A 23187-nucleotide genomic window follows, 5' to 3' on the forward strand; every position below is an offset into this window, starting at 1 on the left:
TTCGTCACAAACAACTGGGCTTGCACCTGGTAGTGGTATTGATGATCTCTGTTAAGTGCATGTGTACCATCTGTGTTCTCAATGCAGAAATGTTTCTTTTCAGTGGCACTGAGGACTCCGGTGTCTTTGGCACAGTGTGGGCATTTGATTTCCAAAATACCATCGCCACAGCAGGAGCAGGACAGCAAGGCATCTGGAGATGCTCCAAGGTAGGGACGGGAGGTATCAATATGGAGACCGGCATCACGAACACTTAGGTCCTGATGATGTTGTGCAGCGTAAGCCTCATATGTCTCTCTGGCTTTTTGTTCATGTTCACATCCCCATCTGAAAATGAGAAAAATAATGTTATTAAAGGAATAGTTCACTTTAAAATGATAATTTTCATATACTCACCCTCATATTGTTTCAAACCTGTATGAATTTCTTTCTTCTGCTGAACAGAAAGGAAGATATTTAGAAGAATGTCAGTAACCAGACAGTTTCTGGGTCCCATTGACTTCCATAGTAGAAAAAAATATACTATGGAAGTCAATGGGATCCAAAAACTGTCTGGTTACTGATAATCTTCTAAATATCTTCCTTTCTGTTCAGCAGAAGAAAGAAATTCATGCAGGTTTGAAACAACATGAGAGTGAGTATATGATGACAGAATTTTCATTTTAAAGTGAACTATTCCTTTAAGTCATCGTAGCTCTTTGAGTGTCCTTTTCATTGGATTTGTTCTCTCATTTCCCTAAGAACTATAAGTACTATAGATGTCAGTACCCAAAATTGGCCTAATCTTAATAGCACATAATATTCTCTTGTATCTCTTGTATTCTCTTGTTTAAAAAGGTGTAAATTAAATATAACAGGAACCATTTAAAAGGAACATTAGGAATAAATAGGCAAAGGACCTACACCATACACCTGGGATTAAAAATAGATAAGGGCACTCAAAGAGATTGAGGGATGTAATCTGTCATCATGTTTGTAATTTAATGTTGATAATTTGTAATACTGACTATAATAAATATTCCAATGATAAATGCATTTCTTTGTCTTGTTTTTGTTTCTTTGATGTTTTTGTGAGCAGGGGCCCTCTACATTAGAACACAACATGTATTGCATACATTTCCATAGTTGAAACATAAGTTCAAAGAACATCTAATTTCTTTACTCACTTACACTATGGTGAAATTAAAAACAGTAACTGTATGTTTATGTCATTATGTCACACATGCCTGGTTGCAACTGTTGAAAATCTGCATAGGTCAGGGTAACAGATCTGCCTAATTAGGGATTTGGAAGGATTTGTAGGGTCTGTCCTTGCAGCTGACTTGAACCTAGATGCGGTCACCCTACCAGCCCTCATGTCAAACCATAGCCTTGACTTTCCCTGTTGTCGTGTCTCTTCCTCAACTTTTACTGCCTACAACATTGTAAATTATAGAAGATGAAATTAATGACATGACACCTTAAAGCACATTTTAGTCATATGAGATTAAGAGGGATGACTATACCTGCTCTGGTGTGACTTCCATATCATTGAATACCGCATCACATTTTTTCTCAAGGTCCGAGGCAGACAGCTTCCGGTTCTGAGCACTGTATAACTCAGTCAGGGGCTGTGGTAGACCCAGAGACACCACTTTTGGTTGAAACTGTTTACAGTAGTGTGGCAATATGCGTAGGATACCACTCTTCTCTGAAGGGTTTGGAGTTGCATTATCCAGAGCCTTGTAGAATTGTTCTATAGCTGCTGCAGACACACCCACTTTTTTCACAGATGGACAACCTGAATGGCTTTGGTTGTTTACACCACAACGCTTTTTGGCAGGATGTGAGAAATCAATTCCTGATCCCTCTTCGTACAAAGCCTTGCCCGCTTTCAAAGGAGGAAGTCCCCACTGTCTGGGCCCATCAGTGCAGCTTTTGTCTTCCAGATGTTTAACAGCAGAGTCTATTGCGTATAGCAGAGCTGTCACGTGGGAGCACACCTCTCCCAGGCCCGCTTTACATGTACAGTGGCCGCACAAGACTGTCCCATCCTTCTTCAAAGATACCCATGGTTGTAGTTGGGTTTCAGACAGTGACTGACTGTGATGCACCTACAATTACAGAAAGTGGCATAAATACATTATTCTTACATGAATGTTATTGTGATGTTATTATTTACTGCTGCAGTGACACCATAAATGCCCCTTGTGAATACATCTTAATCACTGTGATAGTCAAATCTTAACATAGGCTACAGCGAATATAATCACAGATGAGATGATGGCTAGATGTAAAAATTATGTGTGGCTACTGATCACAGACACTCCGTGGTTTACTGGCTATGATGCACCTACAAATACAGAAAGTGGCATAGATACATTATTTTTACATGAATGTTATTGTGATGTTATTGTTTAATGCTGCAGTAACACAATAAATGCACATTGTGAATACTTTGCTGTGATTAACTGGTAGAATCTTAACATAGGCTACTGCGAATATAATCACAGATAAGAAGATGTCTAGATGTTACAATTATATGTGGTTACTACGGATCACAGACACACCGTGATTTACTGTCTGCATGGATTAACGTGTGATCGATAATTAATGACTGCACTTCCCAGAGCTGGGATGCGTCCAGGCATCCATTAAAAAGCCACGGCCGACCATGTACTCTAAAATCATAGGCTACGTGTTATATAAATATTTATCAAGAAATAACAGACTGCATTCTACATTAGAATTCAACTAAGCCATGTAATAATACAAAATAAACCATAGATCGATGTCTTACCTTTGCCATTATGAGGTACCTCCCCCCGCCGTTAGCGTAGCATCGCGTAGCTGTAACCCAGCCAGCTACGAAGAACTGGTAAGCATCCAGACTTTTAAAAGCTTTGAGATCAGCACCAGTGTATGGGGATACCCCGTTTACCACATAGTGGTACAAATCGTGTGGGCCGAAGTCAGGCAGACTCGGCGATTTAACGAGGTCCGTGAAAACCGAGGGATGAAGAAGGTAAGGGTCTGTATCCAAACCTGCTATCTCCAACTTCTCCAAATATCGCTCTTTGTGAGCACCTACCAGATGCCCTACCTCGACCGATAACGGCACTACAACTTCTTCAATAGAAGAAGCCATGAAGTTTAGTGGTAATGTTAACGTTATCTATTTTAATCTGTTTAAAACTATTCAAATTTCCCGGTCGTCTACTACTGCTCAGCCTGCGCGTCCAGTGATTTTGCCGTCCAGCATGGCGTCGTCACGTGGTCGTGGTCACGTGTTTGCAAAGGGTCTATAGGTCACTTTCATCTGATTAATATTCATGAGCCTAAACGTTGAGACGTGAACGCGCGGGATTCACGCAATAATGTGAGTTTGATTCTATCAATCCTGTATTTTCATATTTAAATTTAATTCGACTCGTGCTTTAAAGCCTCGATGTATTGCGCCTAAATACAAAATACCTGTGATCTTATAAAACACAGATACAAATATTAGCGTTTCTTTAAACTAACATTACTGTTTCTATTATTTGAAATACCTGAGAGGTGTAACGGTAACTTAGTTGTGTATTTTTTAACAGGTACTTACTTATGTATGGTAATATCGTTTATGAATATTATGAATCGTTTATGAATATTTTTTTTATTGTATCTCACATGGAAAACATTTAATTGCGTATTATTAATGCTGATGATTAATTTCAGGTGTGTTTTATTTTTGAACTCTCCGCCATTTTTGGATCGCAGAGGTAGTTAAAGTTTTTGTTTGTTTGTTTAGTTCTTTTGCAGATGACTGAGATATTTTATATGTTCACAGTATTAATACTTACCTGTAGGTTTGTAGATGGATGGTATGTAGTTTGTTTTATGGTGCTATTGGAGATACCTACTTGGTAATACTCAGTGAAGGTTATCGTGCAGTACCGCATTTAACCACACGAGGCGCTTCAAGCGAATGAAAGCAAAGCGTGTGAAACCCTTCTTTTTTCATTGTTATTTTATCTATCTGCTGTCTGAACTACAGTAGAAAGAATTCGGTGTCTTTATTTTATGATTAACTGACTATTAAGAAAGTTAAGCTCGTTTTATGGTCCACTAACTCCGTCTTCGTGTTTGATTGGACGATGGGAACGCAGCGTACCGGAAATAGCAGACTCCGCGTGTCTTGAGGAGGTTTTCAGCTCGTCGTGAGAGTTTTGAGTGTGTGAGTGTTTCTTGTGAGTGTCTTAGGGTGTGTGTGAGTCTCCGAGTTGTGTGTGTTTGTAGTCTGAGGTATTTATTGGGCGCTCGTTCGCGTCTCACCGTCTTTCAAATGTGTAGAGCGTCGAATCACTTCATTAGCGCTGAGAGTTTGTGGTTATCGCTTCTCGGCCTTTTGGCTAAGATCACGTATCTTGTCGGACGGTTGAGACTGCGATCGCCTCTTGGAGGTTTCCTGACTTGAGATCTTTTTATATCTTGAGTCACACAACTTCGAGAGGTACATTGAATTCTGCTGCTTCGGGCTCCAACAAGTTTTAAGGTAAGGTCTTTTAATTATTTATTTGGTTATTTATTGTTGTATTTATTGTTGTTTTAAGTTTTAAGGCTGTTGGTGCCTCCATCATGTCGGCTGCCCGTGCCGGCGTGCGGAGGCACCACAGCGTGCGTTTTTTATTCAGGCAGGTTGAGGGGAAGCTCCTTGGAATGTCACGTATGGACTTTTCAAGGAAGCTGATCCAAAAGACCTTAGCTTTTAGATCTGACGACCTGAATTGTTTGATGACTCTGCCCTTGAACAAAGGATTTGATGTCAGTTTTAAAACCGCTTCCCTGCTTAATGACTTTTGGCAAAGGTTTGATTCAGTTAAAGCCCAGTTCTCCATGTTCACTGTCGAGAAACTTTCGGATAACACACTTAAAACTGTGATTGTCAGGATGTTCAATGAAACAGTGACTGGAGATGATATTTGTGTTTGGTTGGGTAGATTTTGCACTGTTCGAGGCCAGCCTGTCAAAGTGTTGGATGAAGATGGCATTTGGACATGCTCCTGGCGAATGCCCATTAAACAATGGGAAGACGCTGGGGGCTACCAGGGCCTGAAACATCTGCCTTCCATGATTGTGCTCGGAGAGAACAGAGGCTACATACATTATCAAGGAATGCCCAAACTCTGCAGGAAGTGTTGCAGGTTTGGTCATCTCGCTGAAGCATGCCAAGAGTTAATATGTGGGAAGTGTAGAGAAATTGGTCACAGTTTTGATGATTGTACCAATGGCAGACGGTGTAATCTTTGTGGAGAAACAAACCATCTCTACAGAGACTGCCCTAAAAGTTTTGCCAACAAGCTCAAAATGGCCGCCCCACATGGGCAACAAACGAATGAACAAAGGAAAGAGGAGGCGGTCCCTGAGGTTTTGGCGGGAATTTCAAATCCCCAGCCGGCCTCAGGGATTGGGCAGGAAGGAGGAAGTGGGGCGGCCACAGGGGCGGAGTCAGATATTGAACTGGAAAAAGTCACGGAAGGAGAAGTGAGCGAGGAAGAAACAAGCTCTTCCCTAGAAACGGTGTCAGATTTGGTGCAGGAATCCAGTGGGAGTGAATTTGAGTGTTCACTCCCAAATGCTCAAGTGCAAAAAAGACCTGCGGGATCTCCTCTGGTGGAAACAGAGGAAAAAAAAGCTAGGGCAGCACAGCGGCTTGATAGTTCCGATTTGGAAGATCAAGAACGTATGTGGCCCCTAGAATCCCCAAATGAGGTTTCCTTTTTGCACATCAAGCTAAGAACATCGTCGCCTAGGGAGTTACAAGAGGGTTTCTCTGTAGCACCCGATGTGTCGAGCACCTGCTCTCCGGGCCCCAGTTCATCTGGGAGAAAGGAAGAGCAGGTGAAACAAGATAAAACATGATTTTAAGCATATTTTTGTAGTCTTTTAGTCTTCTGTTTAAATGTCTCATACTGTTTTAACCATACTGCTCATGGCCCTCACTATCTCTACCATAAATGTAAGAAGTGTGAGGTCCACCTTGCGAGCACAGAGCATTTTATCCCTTTTAAAGTCTTTTAAGTCAGATTTGTTTTTACTGCAAGAGTGTGCTCTGCCCTTTTTAAGTAACCACAGGAAGTTGGAGGAGATGTGGACCATGGGGCCCTCAATATGGAGTGGCTCTAACTTCAACAAGAATGATGGTGTCGCTATTTTAATAAAAAATTCAAACATCACGGTGAAGGATAGCACTGTGGTGAGGGAAGGGCGGGCTCTTTTAGCAAACCTGACTTTTTTAGGGAGAGATTTTAAGGTTCTTAACGTGTATGGTTTTACAGAAAAAAATGACAGGTATGAGCTTTTAGAAGACCTGCAGCCCCACATGTTAGGCAGGGCTCCCCTAATAGTAGCAGGGGATTTTAACTGTGTTTTATCAAAAACAGATAGGAAGAGAGTAGGAGAAGATTTTAAGGTCGATAAGACATCGGTTTTATTACAAAATTTAGTCAAGGATTTTAAGTTAGTTGACTGTTTTAAACAACTGCATCAAAGAGAGGAGGGCTTCACCTGGTTCAGTGGTGATGGCGCCAGAGCCTCTCGAATTGACTATGTTTTTACAAGGGACTGCCCGCCAACCGATGCAACATTGACCCCTCTCTTTTTTTCTGATCACATGATGCTGTCTTGCACCCTTTCACTTTCCCCGGGTGTGACGGTAGGAGGAGGGATGTGGAAGCTGAACTGTTCCCTATTGGTGGATGAAGAAGTGGTTAGAGAATATAGGGAGCAGTTCAGCCAATGGCAGACCCTCCAAGACTTTTATGAGACACGTGCACAGTGGTGGGAAATGGTAAAGGACCGGACAAGACAGTTTTTTAGGAAGGTAGGGAAAGATAAAAAGAATAGGGAAAAGAGATGCATGATGGGGTTGCAAAAAAGATTACAAAGATATTTTAATCTTTTAAATAATGGTTTTGATTTTAGCCAAGAAATAACAGATGTAAAAAAAGAAATGTCAGTTTTATCTCGTATCCAAAGTAAAGGTGTTATTTTAAGAAGCAAAGAAAGAGAAATAGAGGAAGGTGAAAAGTGTACAAGTTACTTTTTTAAAAAGATAATAACAAGGGGAGGGGCAATAACCAGTGTTAAGGTAGGAGGGAGGGATGCAAACACAACAGAAGAGATTTTAAAAAATGTAGAGGGATTTTATGAGGATTTGTATTGTAAAAAAGATGTACACGACGATACGGCAAGGGAAGTTTTAAATTTTTTAGTCAAGAATGTTAATGGCCAAAATAAGTTTTTATCCCAAGATTTTAATATTTTAGAATTACATAAAGCTCTTAAAGGTTTTAAAAAGGGGAAGTCCCCAGGAGCAGATGGACTTCCCCTAGAGTTTTATCTTACTTTTTGGGATATTTTAGCACATGAATTATTGGCTGTTTTTAACAACTTTGAGACTCTTGACAGACTACCCGACAGTTTTAGGATAGGGATAGTGTCTTTACTGTACAAAAAAGGGGACAGGACTGACTTAAAAAATTGGAGACCAATCACGCTTTTAAATTTCGATGGTAAACTTTTTAGTAAGATTTTAGCGACACGCATGTCGACTGTTTTAGAGGACGTGATCCACCCGGATCAAGCTTCTGCTGTGCCCGGAAGAAAGATAACAGACAACCTAGTGCTGATTAGAGACGCCATCTGTTACGCGAGAGACAGAAATATTCGGCTAGTAGTCCTAAATTTAGATTTTGAAAAAGCATTTGATCGAGTCTCGCACCAGTACCTCTTCCAGGTACTGGATAAAATGGGGTTTCCAGAGAGGTTTATAGCCTGGGTGGGACTGCTGTACAAGGGAATAGTCAGCAAAATTCTAATAAATGGGCATCTTTCCAAAGCTGTGAACATACACAGTGGTGTCCGTCAGGGATGTCCTTTATCTCCTCTTCTGTATGTGGCTTGCATTGAGCCACTGGCACAGATCTTGAGAAGGGACAAATGGATCAAAGGACTGGACGTTCCTGGGACGGGTGGACTGACGGCGACCTGTGCTTTATACATGGACGACGTAACTCTTTTAGCCACGGACCTTTTATCCATACGAAGAGCACTGGACTTGACTGACTGGTACGGTCGGGCCTCGGGCGCCAAACTCAATAGAAACAAGTCCGAGGCCCAGCTCTTCGGGCCGTGGGGAGACGAGGACACAGGAGGACTTGATTTGGTTTTTAAAGACAATGATTTTAAGATTTTAGGCGTTAAATTTGATAAAGACGGAGGTGGACGAGACAACTGGACTGACTTGCTAGGGAAAGCTAGGAAAAGACTGGGGTTTTGGGGACTAAGACAGTTGACAATTGAAGGTAAAATTTTAATTTTTAAATCTGTGATTTTACCTCTGATTTTACTTGTCTGTTCTGTTTTTAGCCCCCCTCGGCGGTTCCTGGTGAGACTGGAGAGGGCGGTGTTTTATTTCCTGTGGGGGTCCAAGTGGGAGCGCCTGAAGAGGGAGACCATCAAGAAAAGGCCAGAGAACGGTGGAAAAGGCCTCCCAGACCCCCACCTGTTTTTAGGCAGCCGCTTCACCGCCCTGCACATTAGTTATGCCATGACCCCATCCAAAGAAAACAAGACGGCTGCAATGGTGCGATTTTGGATGGGGTCTTACCTAAGAACATTGAAAATTTTACCAGTAGACTTGAAAACCCCAGTGTCTTTTAACTTGCCTAAAGAGTACAGTTTTATAAAAAATTTTTTAAAGAAATATCTTTTAGAGAGTGAAGATGTCACCATTTTAACTAAACACAAGTCTCTCATTTCTGTTGTGCAGGACCGGGAACCGGTGAGTCCAGTTCCAGGCCTCACACTAGGTGAGGCCAAACAAGTTTGGAGGAACGCTGCTCACCCCGCTCTCCAGAACAGGCACAAGGATTTATCATGGATGGTGGCTCATGAGATCCTCCCGGTCAGGGCGGTTATGCACTCCAGAGGCATGGCCAAAAACCCCATCTGCCCTCGGTCCGGCTGCAATTCCCCGGAGACCGTCCACCACCTACTCTGGGAGTGCGGTGCTGCGCGGGACCTGTGGGCCAAGACCGGCCCCTTGTATTTCCCGTGCCTACCAGCAGGTGGGGCCCAGTTCGGGTACCAGCTCGCCATCCTTGGGGTGGGCCGGGGCTTGAAGGACATGACAGCACAGGAATTCACCTCGCTCTGGCTCACCCTCAACGTCATCAAGGATGCCATCTGGGCCACCAGAAACCTGCTGGTGGGGAAACGCGTTACGGTAACCCTCCATGCATGCGAGCTAAAGGTAACATCAATGCTGCAGGGGTACCGGACGACGATATTCGGACGGGGGGGCCGGGGCCGCACAGAGAGGGTCCCGGCAGGCACCGACCCTGGCTGCCCGTAGATGCACCCTCACCATTCTGGCTACGGGAACAGCGGGCCAGCGGGCCGGAGGAGAGGGGATCTCCGCTGAGCCTGTAAAGCAGCATCTCATGTCCCTGTTCTGGAGAGTGGGGTGAAGACCGACTTGATAAGGACTCACCCCCGGTCTTGCACAACAGATGTTTTTTTTTTTATTTGGTTTTTATCCTATAAATTGGTTTTTATTGTGTTTTATTAATGAAATTGGTTTTATTAACATGCATATGAGGCTTGTTTGCTTTTTTAAATTTGTATTTTACTTTTGAAACCGATCGCACCTTTTAAACACACCTCAAATATGGACTTTTAAAAACAAGCAAAACACTGTGGTTTAATCAATTTTTTTTAACAATGATTGTTTCTTTCATTTTACCATGTGTATTTATTATATATTATATGGCTTGTTTTAATGTGTGCTTGAAAAAAAAAAAAAAAAATGTGTGTGAAAGTAAAAATGCAAATGGAAAAAATGTAAATGGTGACAATAAAACTTTTTCGAAAGAAAAAATCTGTTCTTATCAGTTTAATATCTGATACGTCCCCTATCCGGGGACCATATATTAAATTGATTTTTGGATACTGGAGATGGAATAGGGGCTTGCTCCGTCCACTCCACGCATTGACCCGGTATTGCAGTATTTCCGGGACCGGTGCATCCCCAATCGGGGAATTATATGGTGAAATGTAGATACGGTATTTTAAAGTTGTGGAGAAAGAAATATAGTTTAAATTTGGTGATAGTGTTCCACGTTAGTGATGGGATTTATGGCTCTTTGCAGGGATCCGGATCTTCGCGATCCGTTCCTTTCAAAGAGCCGTTCAAAAGAATGGCTCTTATGGCTCTTTTAAATATTTAGTCAGTTTTAAAAAGCCAGCTTGGAGCCATCTCAGTTTATCCTGGAAATAATCACTGGGAAGAATGATGAGGTGAGATTTGTAGTCAAATAATTAAAACTCAGATATCACACACCAATATCTGAGTTTGAATTCTTCTGAAATATTGATTATTACCTCATTTTTCATGTGTGGACTATATTTCATAGGGTTGCACAAATCCCTCTGCTTAGACAGTGACATCACTATTTTGGATTTACCTTTAGTACAAAGTGTGTGTGTGTGTGTGTGTGTGTAAAGCTACGTTGACTTATGTTATTCATACAATACCTACTCAAGAATAAACATCAAAAAGAAAGCCGGCTGCAATGAATTTATGTGCAAAACAGCTTTTACTACAAACACTTCCACACAAGAACATTATCACACAAGAACATTTTGATAGAAAACAACAAATATTTAAAGTTAGAATAAATAAAATGGAAATGTCTACATACTACATACAATTACTACTGTAAACTTTGCAAACATCAGCCCCTTCAAGTCAATGAACAATAACAAAGTGGGCTGCAATAAATGTCTGTGCAAAACAGCTTTTTTTCAACGCTCCTACCCAATGACAGAGGCACGCAGGATGTGAAGGATGCGTGCACAACTAATAACTAATATCATCACGCTATAAAGGGTTTGCCTGCGCTGGGTGCGCCCCTCCCCCTATAACTGTTCTGTCTCGCGGAGGAGCTCATTTGTGTGCATCTGTGTGAAACACGCATAGGAAAAAAGAACGACAGAAAGAACGGCTCCCCTCCAGCCGCGACTCGGCTCCTATCGTTCAAGTTTATGAGCCGTTCAAAAGAATCGGTTCGTTCGCGAACGTCACAACTCTAATGTTAACTGATTGACTGCAGTGCTGTGGATTATTGTGATGTTTTTATCAGCTGTTTGGACTCATTCTGACGGCACCCATTCACTGCAGAGCATCCATTGATGAGACACTGATGCAATGCTACATTTCTACAAACCTGATGAAGAAACAAACTCATCCTGATCTCTGATGAACTGAGAGATAACTACTGCTTTAAGACTTCAGGAAGTTCAGGTACATTCAATTATAATTATCCTGACTTCTAAATGTAGAACTAAAATGTGCATGTATTATATATTATAATTCTTATGTATATTACATGCTTAACAATAAAAAAGTGTGTTCTGCACTGTTGTGAAGCTGAAGACAGCTGTATGCATGGTGGGCAATGAAGCTATTTAACTAAATCGAAAACAAAACCAAATCGAAAGGTTTTCTTCAGAACACTTTAAAATCCAGCAAGTGACGAAAACATAGCATTAAACATCAGTCTGCCGTTATGACAGAAAGACACAACTGTTATCTACACTGTAAATGGAGATGGTGATTTTGCAATTGTACTGTCTTGATTAATGCTTGATTTGCTCTAAACTGATGTACTGTAACCTAAGTAGTAATAATGCTTTTGCTTAAGTACAAAGTCTGCTGAGCAAATTGTAAGTACTTTTTGAATGCTTATAGTTTTGTCCAGAGTTGACTTTCCTTACCTACATGAGAATAATAAACAAATAGGTAAAAGGTGTATAGATAAAGGAGACACCATAAAACAGGTACTGCTCTGAAATGGTTCCAGTCATACCTTAGGGATAGAACATTCTCTGTTAATTTTGCAAATGTCTCTTCTTCTGTGGATCCTTTAAAATATGGTCTCCCTCAGGGCTCTATTCTAAGTCCTATATTGTTTTCTTTGTGTATGCGCCCCTTGGGATCCATCTGTTGTCGATATGACATCTCGTACCATATGTACGCAGATGACACAGATTTATTTTCCCCTTATAGTTGGAGATGAACAGTCTTTGCAATCTTTCTTACTCTGTCTGAACGAAATTAAAATTTGGCTCTCTAATAATCTTCTTCAGTTTAATGAAAGAAAATCTGAAATCATACAGTTGAAGAAGTAGTTGTAAGAAGTAGTTTGTTGTTCATGCATTTATTTCTTCGCGACTGGACTACTGTAACTCCCTCTGTGCTGTGTTCTCTTCAACGGTTACCAGTCAAGTTTAGGATTGATTTCAAGATTTTACTGGTTGTTTTTAAAGCTTTACATAATTTGTCTCCAAACTATATTTCCAATCTTATAGAGCCCTACATTTCAGTTAGGTCTTTAAGATCGTCAAATCAACTGTTGCTAGTTACTCCTCAGTCCAAAAAGAAGTCAAAAGGTGATCGTGCTTTCTCAGTATCAGCCCTAAACTGGGGAACAATCTCCCTCTTTATATTCGACAAGCTCCATCAGTGGAGGTCTTTAGGTCTCAGCTGAAGACTTATCTGTTTAGCTCGGCTTTTTAACTAGTTCTTGTTTAAGTCTGTACTTGTAAATTTGTATGTCTACTTTGTTTTTATTTTACACTGTGAAGCACTTTGTGCAACGAAGTTGTGTATAAATGTGCTATACAAATAAGTTGAAGTTGAAGACCATAATATTCTTATTGCTCGACCCGAGTCCTATGTGGGCTTGACAGGAACCGTTTTAAGTTGGTTTAGTTCCTATTTAAAGGACCGTAGGCTCTCAGTTTGACTAGGCACCCACATGTCACCAGCTGCTATCTTCCCATGGGGTCCCACAGGGATCAATACTTGCACCAACACTTTTTTTTCCCTGTACATGCTCCCTTTGGGCTCTATTTTCAGGAAGCATGGAGTCTCTTTTCACTTCTCCGCTGATGATACCCAGAGTTATGTGCCACTTAAACACTCAGATAGTAACACCTTTGACACTTACAAGTCTGATGGCATCAAATTTTCTTAATCTTAATGAAAAGGAAACTGAAATGATTATTTTTGGTCCCCCTAGTGGCATTCCCTTAAAATATCTCAGTAATTACTTTGGTACATCTCAAGCCAAAACCCTTGTTAAAAACCTGGGTGTTTTGCTTGACCGCAAGCTGAAACTTGATAGTCAAGTAAATTCGGTGGTTGAATCTTGTTTCTTTCATCTCCGTCTTCTCTCTAAGATCAAGCCTTTCCTCACTTTTCAAGAGTTTGAGAACGTAATTCATGTTTTTATATCATCATGTTTAGATTACTGTAACTCCTTGTATTGTGGAATGAATAGCCTCTCGAGCTCTGAGATCTAGTCATCTTGGATTGCTCACTTTTCCTAGAGTTAAATTAAAGACAAGGGGTGAACGTGCATTCTCTGCTGTAGGCCCTAAACTATGGAATAGCTCAGTTCCTGTTAGATCTGCTGCTAATTTTCAGGTTTTTAAGTCTTTAATCAAAACACATTATTACTTCTCCATTGCTTTCAATGACCATTGATGTTCCATCTCTGTACTCTGTACTTTTTAATGACAAATCGGATTTAATTCTCATATTATGTTATACATTTAAAAATTTGGCTATAGTGTAATTTTGGTTTTTAGCTTTTATTTATTTGATGTTCTGATGTTCTTTTTACTATTAATTTTATTTTGATGCTGTAACAGACATTGGTCAGCTGCTGCTGTTGTAATTGGTGCTGTATAAATAAATTAAACTTGAAACTTGTTCAGCGAGTCATTATTCATTTTGATGATTACTTTCATAAGACAGAAGACAAAATTGTGCTGTTCTAAACTATTTTATTATTCTCATAAAAGACCTTTGCACATGCTGCAACACAAATGAACCTGGTTACTAACAATGAAGAGTTTCCAGAGCAACATTAACCGGAAGTAGAATCTCACAGACTGGAAGAAATTGTATGATGTGACCGGCATTTGTGTAGTAAGGGGTTAATAGATTCAGCTCACCTCAACCCGCTGTAAAAAGTCCAGAGAGAAAGAGAGAGAGAGGTGAGTATGTGCGAAACTGTCAGTATTGTACTTCTCATTGCATCTCACATGACAGGAAGATGAATCCACACAAAATACATAAATAAACAAGCATTAGTCAAAGAAGTGTGCTTTGTTAAGGCTGTATAAATGTGTTGATATGTAAGCATGTGAGGGGGAGAGTTTTACCTTGGCTGGCAGAAGAGCATGCCGCTTGTGGGTTGAAAACAACAAATCCAGGCAGGTTTTGGACAATATGACCTGTGATCCATTGCTGAAACTCTGACACGCGGGTGTACCCATCAGGATAGTCGGGTTGAGCACACCGTTCACCCCAGCTGATGACACCAGACTGAACCCACACCAAACACTGCTTATGCACCATTGGACCTCCAGAGTCCCCCTACAGAGAGAGTAAAATAACAGAGAAGAAAAGAAGACATGTTTTTCAGTTATGGTTTAAGTTTACTGTACTATTTAACATTGGACATTGGCAAGAAATAAATAGTCTTAGTGTCAGACATGCAGTGTGTTTATGTGTGTGCTCGTAGAGGAATTAGTATCATCTAGTATAGAATGATCTCATTGGTTGTTGTACCTCCCCGTGGCCTCTGCCTCCTTGTGGTGTACCAGCACAAATCATGTGGGGGGTGATAGGACCACAACAGATTTTACTGCAGTCACTATTTTCATACACTTCAACCTCAGCCTCTTGGAGAATCCCAGGTGGAGGTAAAGGCATTTGATTTCCAATATCTCCCCAGCCGGTGATCCAGCCTTTGGTGCGGGGAGGAAGGTTGCTGTTCTGGGCTGCTAAACACACAGGTCTAATGTAGTCATTAAAGGTCACTGCGGAGGACAGGTGCAGCAGAGCGATGTCATTATCACATGTGCCAGCATTGTAAGAGGGATGGGGAATGATGTTATTGACGGTTCTGTTGATTTGATTGGCATTATGTCCCTGTTGTGTCCTCTTTCCCAAGTACACAAGCAGTGTGTTCATGTCCTCTCTGAATACAGGGAGAGAAAATGAGAAAGGAAAAAGAATTAAATAGCAAGAACATTCCACTAACCAAAAAAAGACCAGTGGATTAAAATCTGTGTGTGTGAGACGTCTGACCCAAAGACACAGTGAGCAGCTGTCAGCACCCATTCGCTGTTGATGTGGGAGCCGCCACAAAAATGTTCCTGATCAGTCGTATTGTGCAGACTGACCATCCATGGCCACGCACCTTCAGAGGCATCTGCTCCACCAATAATACGGGGGTTTAAATGGGAGTTTGGACGTCCACAAACTGTGAGGGAGAGAGGGAGACCGTTCACAGTGACACGCAAAGATCACATATGCATTCATACTCAAACACCGTGTGACTTCATATTAACACATAGTGAGAGAGAGAGAGAGGACAAGGTAATTACAAGGTAATAATATGAAATATAAAAATTTCTTGACTGCAATATACTGTCGGCCCAGATCCGGCCCACATCTGGCCCATGTGAAATCCATTCGTACCGGATCTGGGCCGACACTGCTTGCTGTCTGGGTTGGGTCTGGGCTATATAAGGCTCAGGTGTGGCTCAGATTCGCGGATTCTGGTTTACTTAAGGCTGAGAATTGGCACCAATAATAAAACCTGTTTTGGCCCAGATCAGGGCCAGCTAAGGCTGATTAACTGGCTGAGATTCAGGCCGGTAATGCCCCATGTGTGGCCCGAGTCTTTAATCCAGTTCTGGGCCACTTCCGGGCCGTCATTCTTTGCGGTACTTGGGCCAAGGATCTGGGCCAGAAGACATTTGCTTTGTGGGTGGCTCATTGCTTTGTCTAGCCACAATCTAGCCATCTGTTGTTTCCCGGTTAATAGCTATTTAATTTGATGAATAAAGCATGCCATCTGCGTTTCTGTAATTTGTGTAAATTGGGAGTATAACTTTGGACCAGTTTCTGATTAACCAGTATGAAAATTATGTGTCTCTATCACAACTGACACACAAAACTATTCAAATATTTTGAAACAATAAAAAGAGCTTGTGGTATCTTTGCACGCCCTTCTGGTGAGTGTGAGATCTATGTCCACAAGTGATGTGATCTGAACCGAAACTAGGTCAACTAGGTTGCTAGATCATCAGTTGGTCATTTACATTTTTTATTTTTATTTTTTTATATATATACAGAATACAGAAGTTTTTTTCCTTACTTGTCAAAGTCATTTGTCTTCATTGACTTTCAAATTTTGCATGCTGTACTGTTCATTTCTGGTTGTCCAGTAGGATTATATTCTACATATTGATATTGACAAATGGTCAAAACTACAAAACAACCAAATGTACGAATTCAAGAGCAATGTATCGATAAAACTAAAGGCCACATAATTAATTAAAATAAAAACAATTAGCTAAGTAATAACTATTCATAAAAGTTAGTAACCAAATAATTAAGTAACTTATTTGGTTATTAATTTAAATCTGCCTTATCTTGTATTTAAGCTGCACATGCTTGCACATAATAAGAAAATAAATGAACAGCACAAAACTTGAATGCTTTGTGCTTGATCATGCAGAACCATGATAGTCTGTTCTAGTTGAAACCGCTTCAGTTTCATCCCAGTAAAGTGTGTTTGCATATCAGGAGTGAACGAAGAGTGGACTCCCCACACTATCACACATTTTCATAATATCAGTCTACTGGGAAAATGGAAAGAGAAAGAGAGGCGTGACAAATGATTGGGTGAATGAGTGATAAGAAGAGATACTGGAGAAGTGAGACCTTATTAAAGGAATCGTGAGAGACCCAGGGGACCAAACTACCATAGACATCCATCCTATCAGTGAAAAGAGAGAGTTAAGATGTGGAGGTTAATGCGTGTGACTTTGGTCCTGCTCACTTGTGTCAAAGGTAAGATCTTTGTCTCATGATTTGAGGACCACCATAGATCTGTGTCTGTATTAACTTGTGTGAGCTTGCTAGCATTGAAATGAGTAAAACAGTAAGCATGTAAAAGCACTGTAATAAGAGGTTCTAATATTCTTCTTTTCAAATTTAAACTAAAAGTCTTGATGTTTTCCCTTAATAATAATCTGTACCACACTTTCACTGCAGATTCACATTCGCAGCTGAACGGTAAAAGCTCCTCTCTCTCTCTCTCACTATGTGTTAATATGAAGTCACACGGTGTTTGAGTATGAATGCATATGTGATCTTTGCGTGTCACTGTGAACGGTCTCCCTCTCTCCCTCACAGTTTGTGGACGTCCAAACTCCCATTTAAACCCCCGTATTATTGGTGGAGCAGATGCCTCTGAAGGTGCGTGGCCATGGATGGTCAGTCTGCACAATACGACTGATCAGGAACATTTTTGTGGCGGCTCCCTCATCAACAGCGAATGGGTGCTGACAGCTGCTCACTGTGTCTTTGGGTCAGACGTCTCACACACACAGATTTTAATCCACTGGTCTTTTTTTGGTTAGTGGAATGTTCTTGCTATTTAATTCTTTTTCCTTTCTCATTTTCTCTCCCTGTATTCAGAAAGGACATGAACACACTGCTTGTGTACTTGGGAAAGAGGACACAACAGGGACATAATGCCAATCAAATCAACAGACCCGTCAATAACATCATTCCCCATCCCTCTTACAATGATGGCACATGTGATAATGACATCGCTCTGCTGCACCTGTCCTCCGCAGTGACCTTTAATGACTACATTAGACCTGTGTGTTTAGCAGCCCAGAACAGCAACCTTCCTCCCCGCACCAAAGGCTGGATCACCGGCTGGGGAGATATTGGAAATCAAATGCCTTTACCTCCACCTGGGATTCTCCAAGAGGCTGAGGTTGAAGTGTACGAAAATAGTGACTGCAGTAAAATCTGTTGTGGTCCTATCACCCCCCACATGATTTGTGCTGGTACACCACAAGGAGGCAGAGGCCACGGGGAGGTACAACAACCAATGAGATCATTCTATACTAGATGATACTAATTCCTCTACAAGCACACACATAAACACACTGCATGTCTGACACTAAGACTATTTATTTCTTGCCAATGTCCAATGTTAAATAGTACAGTAAACTTAAACCATAACTGAAAAACATGTCTTCTTTTCTTCTCTGTTATTTTACTCTCTCTGTAGGGGGACTCTGGAGGTCCAATGGTGCATAAGCAGTGTTTGGTGTGGGTTCAGTCTGGTGTCATCAGCTGGGGTGAACGGTGTGCTCAGCCCGACTATCCTGATGGGTACACCCGCGTGTCAGAGTTTCAGCAATGGATCACAGGTCATATTGTCCAAAACCTGCCTGGATTTGTTGTTTTCAACCCACAAGCGGCATGCTCTTCTGCCAGCCAAGGTAAAACTCTCCCCCTCACATGCTTACATATCAACACATTTATACAGCCTTAACAAAGCACACTTCTTTGACTAATGCTTGTTTATTTATGTATTTTGTGTGGATTCATCTTCCTGTCATGTGAGATGCAATGAGAAGTACAATACTGACAGTTTCGCACATACTCACCTCTCTCTCTCTTTCTCTCTGGACTTTTTACAGCGGGTTGAGGTGAGCTGAATCTATTAACCCCTTACTACACAAATGCCGGTCACATCATACAATTTCTTCCAGTCTGTGAGATTCTACTTCCGGTTAATGTTGCTCTGGAAACTCTTCATTGTTAGTAACCAGGTTCATTTGTGTTGCAGCATGTGCAAAGGTCTTTTATGAGAATAATAAAATAGTTTAGAACAGCACAATTTTGTCTTCTGTCTCATGAATGTAATCTTCAAAATGAATAATGACTCGCTGAACAAGTTTCAAGTTTAATTTATTTATACAGCACCAATTACAACAGCAGCAGCTGACCAATGTCTGTTACAGCATCAAAATAAAATTAATAGTAAAAAGAACATCAGAACATCAAATAAATAAAAGCTAAAAACCAAAATTACACTATAGCCAAATTTTTAAATGTATAACATAATATGAGAATTAAATCCGATTTGTCATTAAAAAGTACAGAGTACAGAGATGGAACATCAATGGTCATTGAAAGCAATGGAGAAGTAATAATGTGTTTTGATTAAAGACTTAAAAACCTGAAAATTAGCAGCAGATCTAACAGGAACTGAAAGGCTATTCCATAGTTTAGGGCCTACAGCAGAGAATGCACGTTCACCCCTTGTCTTTAATTTAACTCTAGGAAAAGTGAGCAATCCAAGATGACTAGATCTCAGAGCTCGAGAGGCTATTCATTCCACAATACAAGGAGTTACAGTAATCTAAACATGATGATATAAAAACATGAATTACGTTCTCAAACTCTTGAAAAGTGAGGAAAGGCTTGATCTTAGAGAGAAGACGGAGATGAAAGAAACAAGATTCAACCACCGAATTTACTTGACTATCAAGTTTCAGCTTGCGGTCAAGCAAAACACCCAGGTTTTTAACAAGGGTTTTGGCTTGAGATGTACCAAAGTAATTACTGAGATATTTTAAGGGAATGCCACTAGGGGGACCAAAAATAATCATTTCAGTTTCCTTTTCATTAAGATTAAGAAAATTTGATGCCATCAGACTTGTAAGTGTCAAAGGTGTTACTATCTGAGTGTTTAAGTGGCACATAACTCTGGGTATCATCAGCGGAGAAGTGAAAAGAGACTCCATGCTTCCTGAAAATAGAGCCCAAAGGGAGCATGTACAGGGAAAAAAAAGTGTTGGTGCAAGTATTGATCCCTGTGGGACCCCATGGGAAGATAGCAGCTGGTGACATGTGGGTGCCTAGTCAAACTGAGAGCCTACGGTCCTTTAAATAGGAACTAAACCAACTTAAAACGGTTCCTGTCAAGCCCACATAGGACTCGGGTCGAGCAATAAGAATATTATGGTCTTCAACTTCAACTTAAATTTATTTGTATAGCACATTTATACACAACTTATACACAACGGTAGTTTAGAAATGAGATGGAAGTTAATCAATTCTGTAGCTGCAAGGCTTGGTTTTGCAGCAGTAAGATCTAACAGCACAAATACAATGCTGTCACCCTGGTCAGTTACCATATAGAGATCATTTAACACCTTTAACAAAGCTGATTTAGTTCTATCGAAAGTTCTGAATCCTGACTGAAATGTTTTATAGATGGAGTTCTTTAACAGAAAAGAGTTTAACTGTAGTTGAACGACTTTTTCTAGAATCTTAGAAAGAAAAGGCAAATTAGAGATAGGCCTATAATTAGCAGGATCCGCAGGGTTAAGATTTGGCTTCTTTAGTGTGTGGTCATTTATCCAGGGCATAGCTTTGGCTTTAATTTGTTTTGGGTTTCAAAGGGGCAACAGAGTCTAAAATACTGAGACAAGCAGAATTAAAAAGAGCAAGGTGATCATCCATGTCTAAGTTAGTCATGGGGTTCTCTAACAGATCAAAAGATTAACTTTCTCTGTATAGTTGTGCAAAGTTATAATAAACGTGCTAGATGATCTGACAGCCCCATGAGGTTTATCAAACCAAGCATGGATAGGGACAGTAAAAAGAAGAGGCTTATGATCAGAAATGTTGAGGTCAGATATAGTCATATCGGAAACAGACAAATTATGTGACAAAACCAGGTCTAGCATATGACCCTGGATGTGAGTAGAGCCATTCACCCATTGTATAAGATCAAATGATTCGACCAGGTTTGAAAAATCCTTAGACAAAGAATCAGATCTACAACAGATATGGATATTTATGTCCCCATGGCTCCTCAGACAATCATATTTTACAAGAAGTTCACTTAGAAGGGCTGCAGATTCCTCACTGAAATCGTTGGCAGGTTTAGGAGGACAATAGATCAAAGCGGAAATAGTAAATGCAACCAGTTGAACTCAAAAATTCGTCATAAATCATATGCAATTTTATAATTATTTCTATTGTCTTTGAAATATGTTTAATATGTACTGGCAACTGACCAAATAGAACGGAAAATAATAATAATAAGAAAAAGAAAAAAAAATAATAATTCTGCTCATCAAGGCTGCATTTATTTGATTAAACAATACAGAAAAAACGGTATAATCGCAATTTAAAATAATTGTTTTCTATTTTATTATACTTTAAAATATAATTTATGCCTGTGATGCTCTGCTGTATTTTCAGCATCATTCCTCCAGTCTTCAGTGTCACATGATTTTCAGAAATCATGAAAATATGATGATTTATTATCAATGATAGAAACTGTTTTGCTGCTATATATATATATATATATATATATATATATATATATATATATATATATATATATTTGTAACCTGTGATATTTTTTTCAGGATTCTTGGTGAATGAAGTTTAAAAGAACAGCATTTATTTAAAATAGAAATCATTATCCTATTTAAATCAATGTGATAACGAGTTAGGTCAAACGCAATCTAAAAGTAATCTGATTACTTTACCTAAAACGTGTAATGTAACGGATTACTAACTACAATTTCTGTCATGTGATTTGGAATCAGTAATAGATTACTCTGGTTATACCATGGTAACGTTAATTGTTTAGTAAGAGACATTCGGTTGAATCAGACTCTATCTGGATTGTGTTTTAAGTAAGTGCTTCTAATTGACTTCACTTGTCTCTGTTGAATCCAATGGGGTCACTGTGTCTTACACTGATTACACACCTGTTCTGTCTACAGACGTTTGAATGATTGAAGACACTGTTGTTCTCCCAACATTCGGCTTTACCTTTTGACCCACCTCAGTCATTGTAAGGTCATGATTGATAAGATTGTCTGCAATAGTGTCCTTATTTCTTTAGAAACATGTCCACAATCTTAACTCTTCCACTCTTCGTACCCTTCCACCACACATCATTCCTCCTCTTCTTCACGGCTCTTGACACTGTTTGTTTCTGTGTTGTTCTTCCATTATCTAAATGTGCGACACTGAGTTGTGCTCTGTCAATATATGCTTGTCAAATGAAGCTTCATTAATGCAAGATAAAATATTAGAATAGACAGTGCTAGAGTTCGAGGGTCAAAGATGAAAGAGATGTGTTTTTAGATGTTTCTTGAAGATGCATGTGCTGCATGTAATATATATTTTGCTTTGCAATGTTACAATTTTAAAGGTTACAATGTAATTAAAAAGGCAATGGTTGACATACTGTAATAATGTTTGTAATAATATTTTACCTGACAATTATTGTATCAGTTAAATATATTACACCCTTTCATTATACTGAATTTATAGAATAGAACACCTTTATTGCACAGCTGTACTTTGAAATTTAAGATCTAGTAGCAATACACACTTACAAACAGTTCTAGTGCACATGTAAACAAATATGCACAGAACTATGAAATTACATATTTACATTTTAACAGTTACAATGCAATCTGTAAAAAAAAAAATTCCTTGTGTTATGTCTAATCCTAGCATCAGATAATCTACTGCTGTGTGCTGTTCTTAAGTTATCAATGACTGATGTAGTATCAGGGTTAAAGTTAATATACGCTCAGTAGGCCTGCTGTAAATCCATGGCTTTATCAGATCTCGTCTGGATTGGCGACAAGTGAGCAGAATTCTGCAAGTGAAAAATTATATTCAGTAACTATTGATAGGAAAATAACTAATTACTTTAAGATAAATGCAGATCTTTGTGCTTTAATGATTTGTATTCTTCCAAATTCTGCCAGCAGAATTTTTGTATTCTTAATTCTCACATAAAATAAATGAATAGACTGTCAATTTTTGTGCAGAATTAGCATAAAATCAGGGTTTCACCCCAATCGTTTTTTGATTTAATGTTGAAATCTGAAAAATGTAATTAATTTACTTCAAACCTGCACTCACCAGAAATGATTCTATCAGTGTCAGAAATGTTCTTTCCCATTAGGGGCAAATAATTTTTCTTAACCATTCAAACGGAGTGTCGTATTAGGCCTAAATATAAAACCCGATTCCAAAACAGTTGGGACATTGTGAATAAAAACAGAATGCAATGATGTGGAAGTTTCAAATTTCTAAATTTTATTCAGAATACAACATAGATGACATATCAAATGTTTAAACTGAGAAAAGGTATCATTTTAAGGGAAAAATAAGTTGATTTAAAATGATTCATGGCATCAACAGATCTCAAAAAAGTTGGGACAAGG

At 39.7% G+C, this 23187-nt stretch overlaps 3 protein-coding genes and 1 pseudogene across 3 annotated transcripts in view; 3 read left to right on the top strand and 1 right to left on the bottom strand.

Annotated features, from left to right (window-relative positions):
* The window catches only part of LOC132103868 (uncharacterized), an 83697-nt gene that overhangs the window by 32490 nt on the left and 28020 nt on the right, over positions 1-23187 (top strand). The gene's annotated exons all lie outside the window — the stretch shown is intronic.
* LOC132104909 (U2 spliceosomal RNA) lies at positions 9880-10054 on the top strand (annotated as a pseudogene).
* On the bottom strand, positions 12962-15574 carry LOC132104583 (tryptase beta-2-like). Its single transcript, XM_059510149.1, has 5 exons — positions 15553-15574; positions 15188-15362; positions 14666-15077; positions 14257-14470; positions 12962-12972 (listed from the first exon to the last, which is right to left on the bottom strand). The coding sequence occupies exons 1-5, from the start codon at positions 15572-15574 to the stop codon at positions 12962-12964; spliced, it is 834 nt and encodes a 277-aa protein (XP_059366132.1).
* On the top strand, positions 16912-21731 carry LOC132104805 (tryptase beta-2-like). Its single transcript, XM_059510340.1, has 6 exons — positions 16912-16960; positions 17165-17185; positions 17306-17480; positions 17591-18002; positions 18198-18411; positions 21724-21731. Exons 1-6 carry the CDS (start codon positions 16912-16914, stop codon positions 21729-21731), a joined length of 879 nt encoding a protein of 292 aa, XP_059366323.1.

Source organism: Carassius carassius, chromosome 25 (assembly GCF_963082965.1).
Source record: "Carassius carassius chromosome 25, fCarCar2.1, whole genome shotgun sequence".
Lineage (NCBI taxonomy): Eukaryota > Metazoa > Chordata > Actinopteri > Cypriniformes > Cyprinidae > Carassius > Carassius carassius.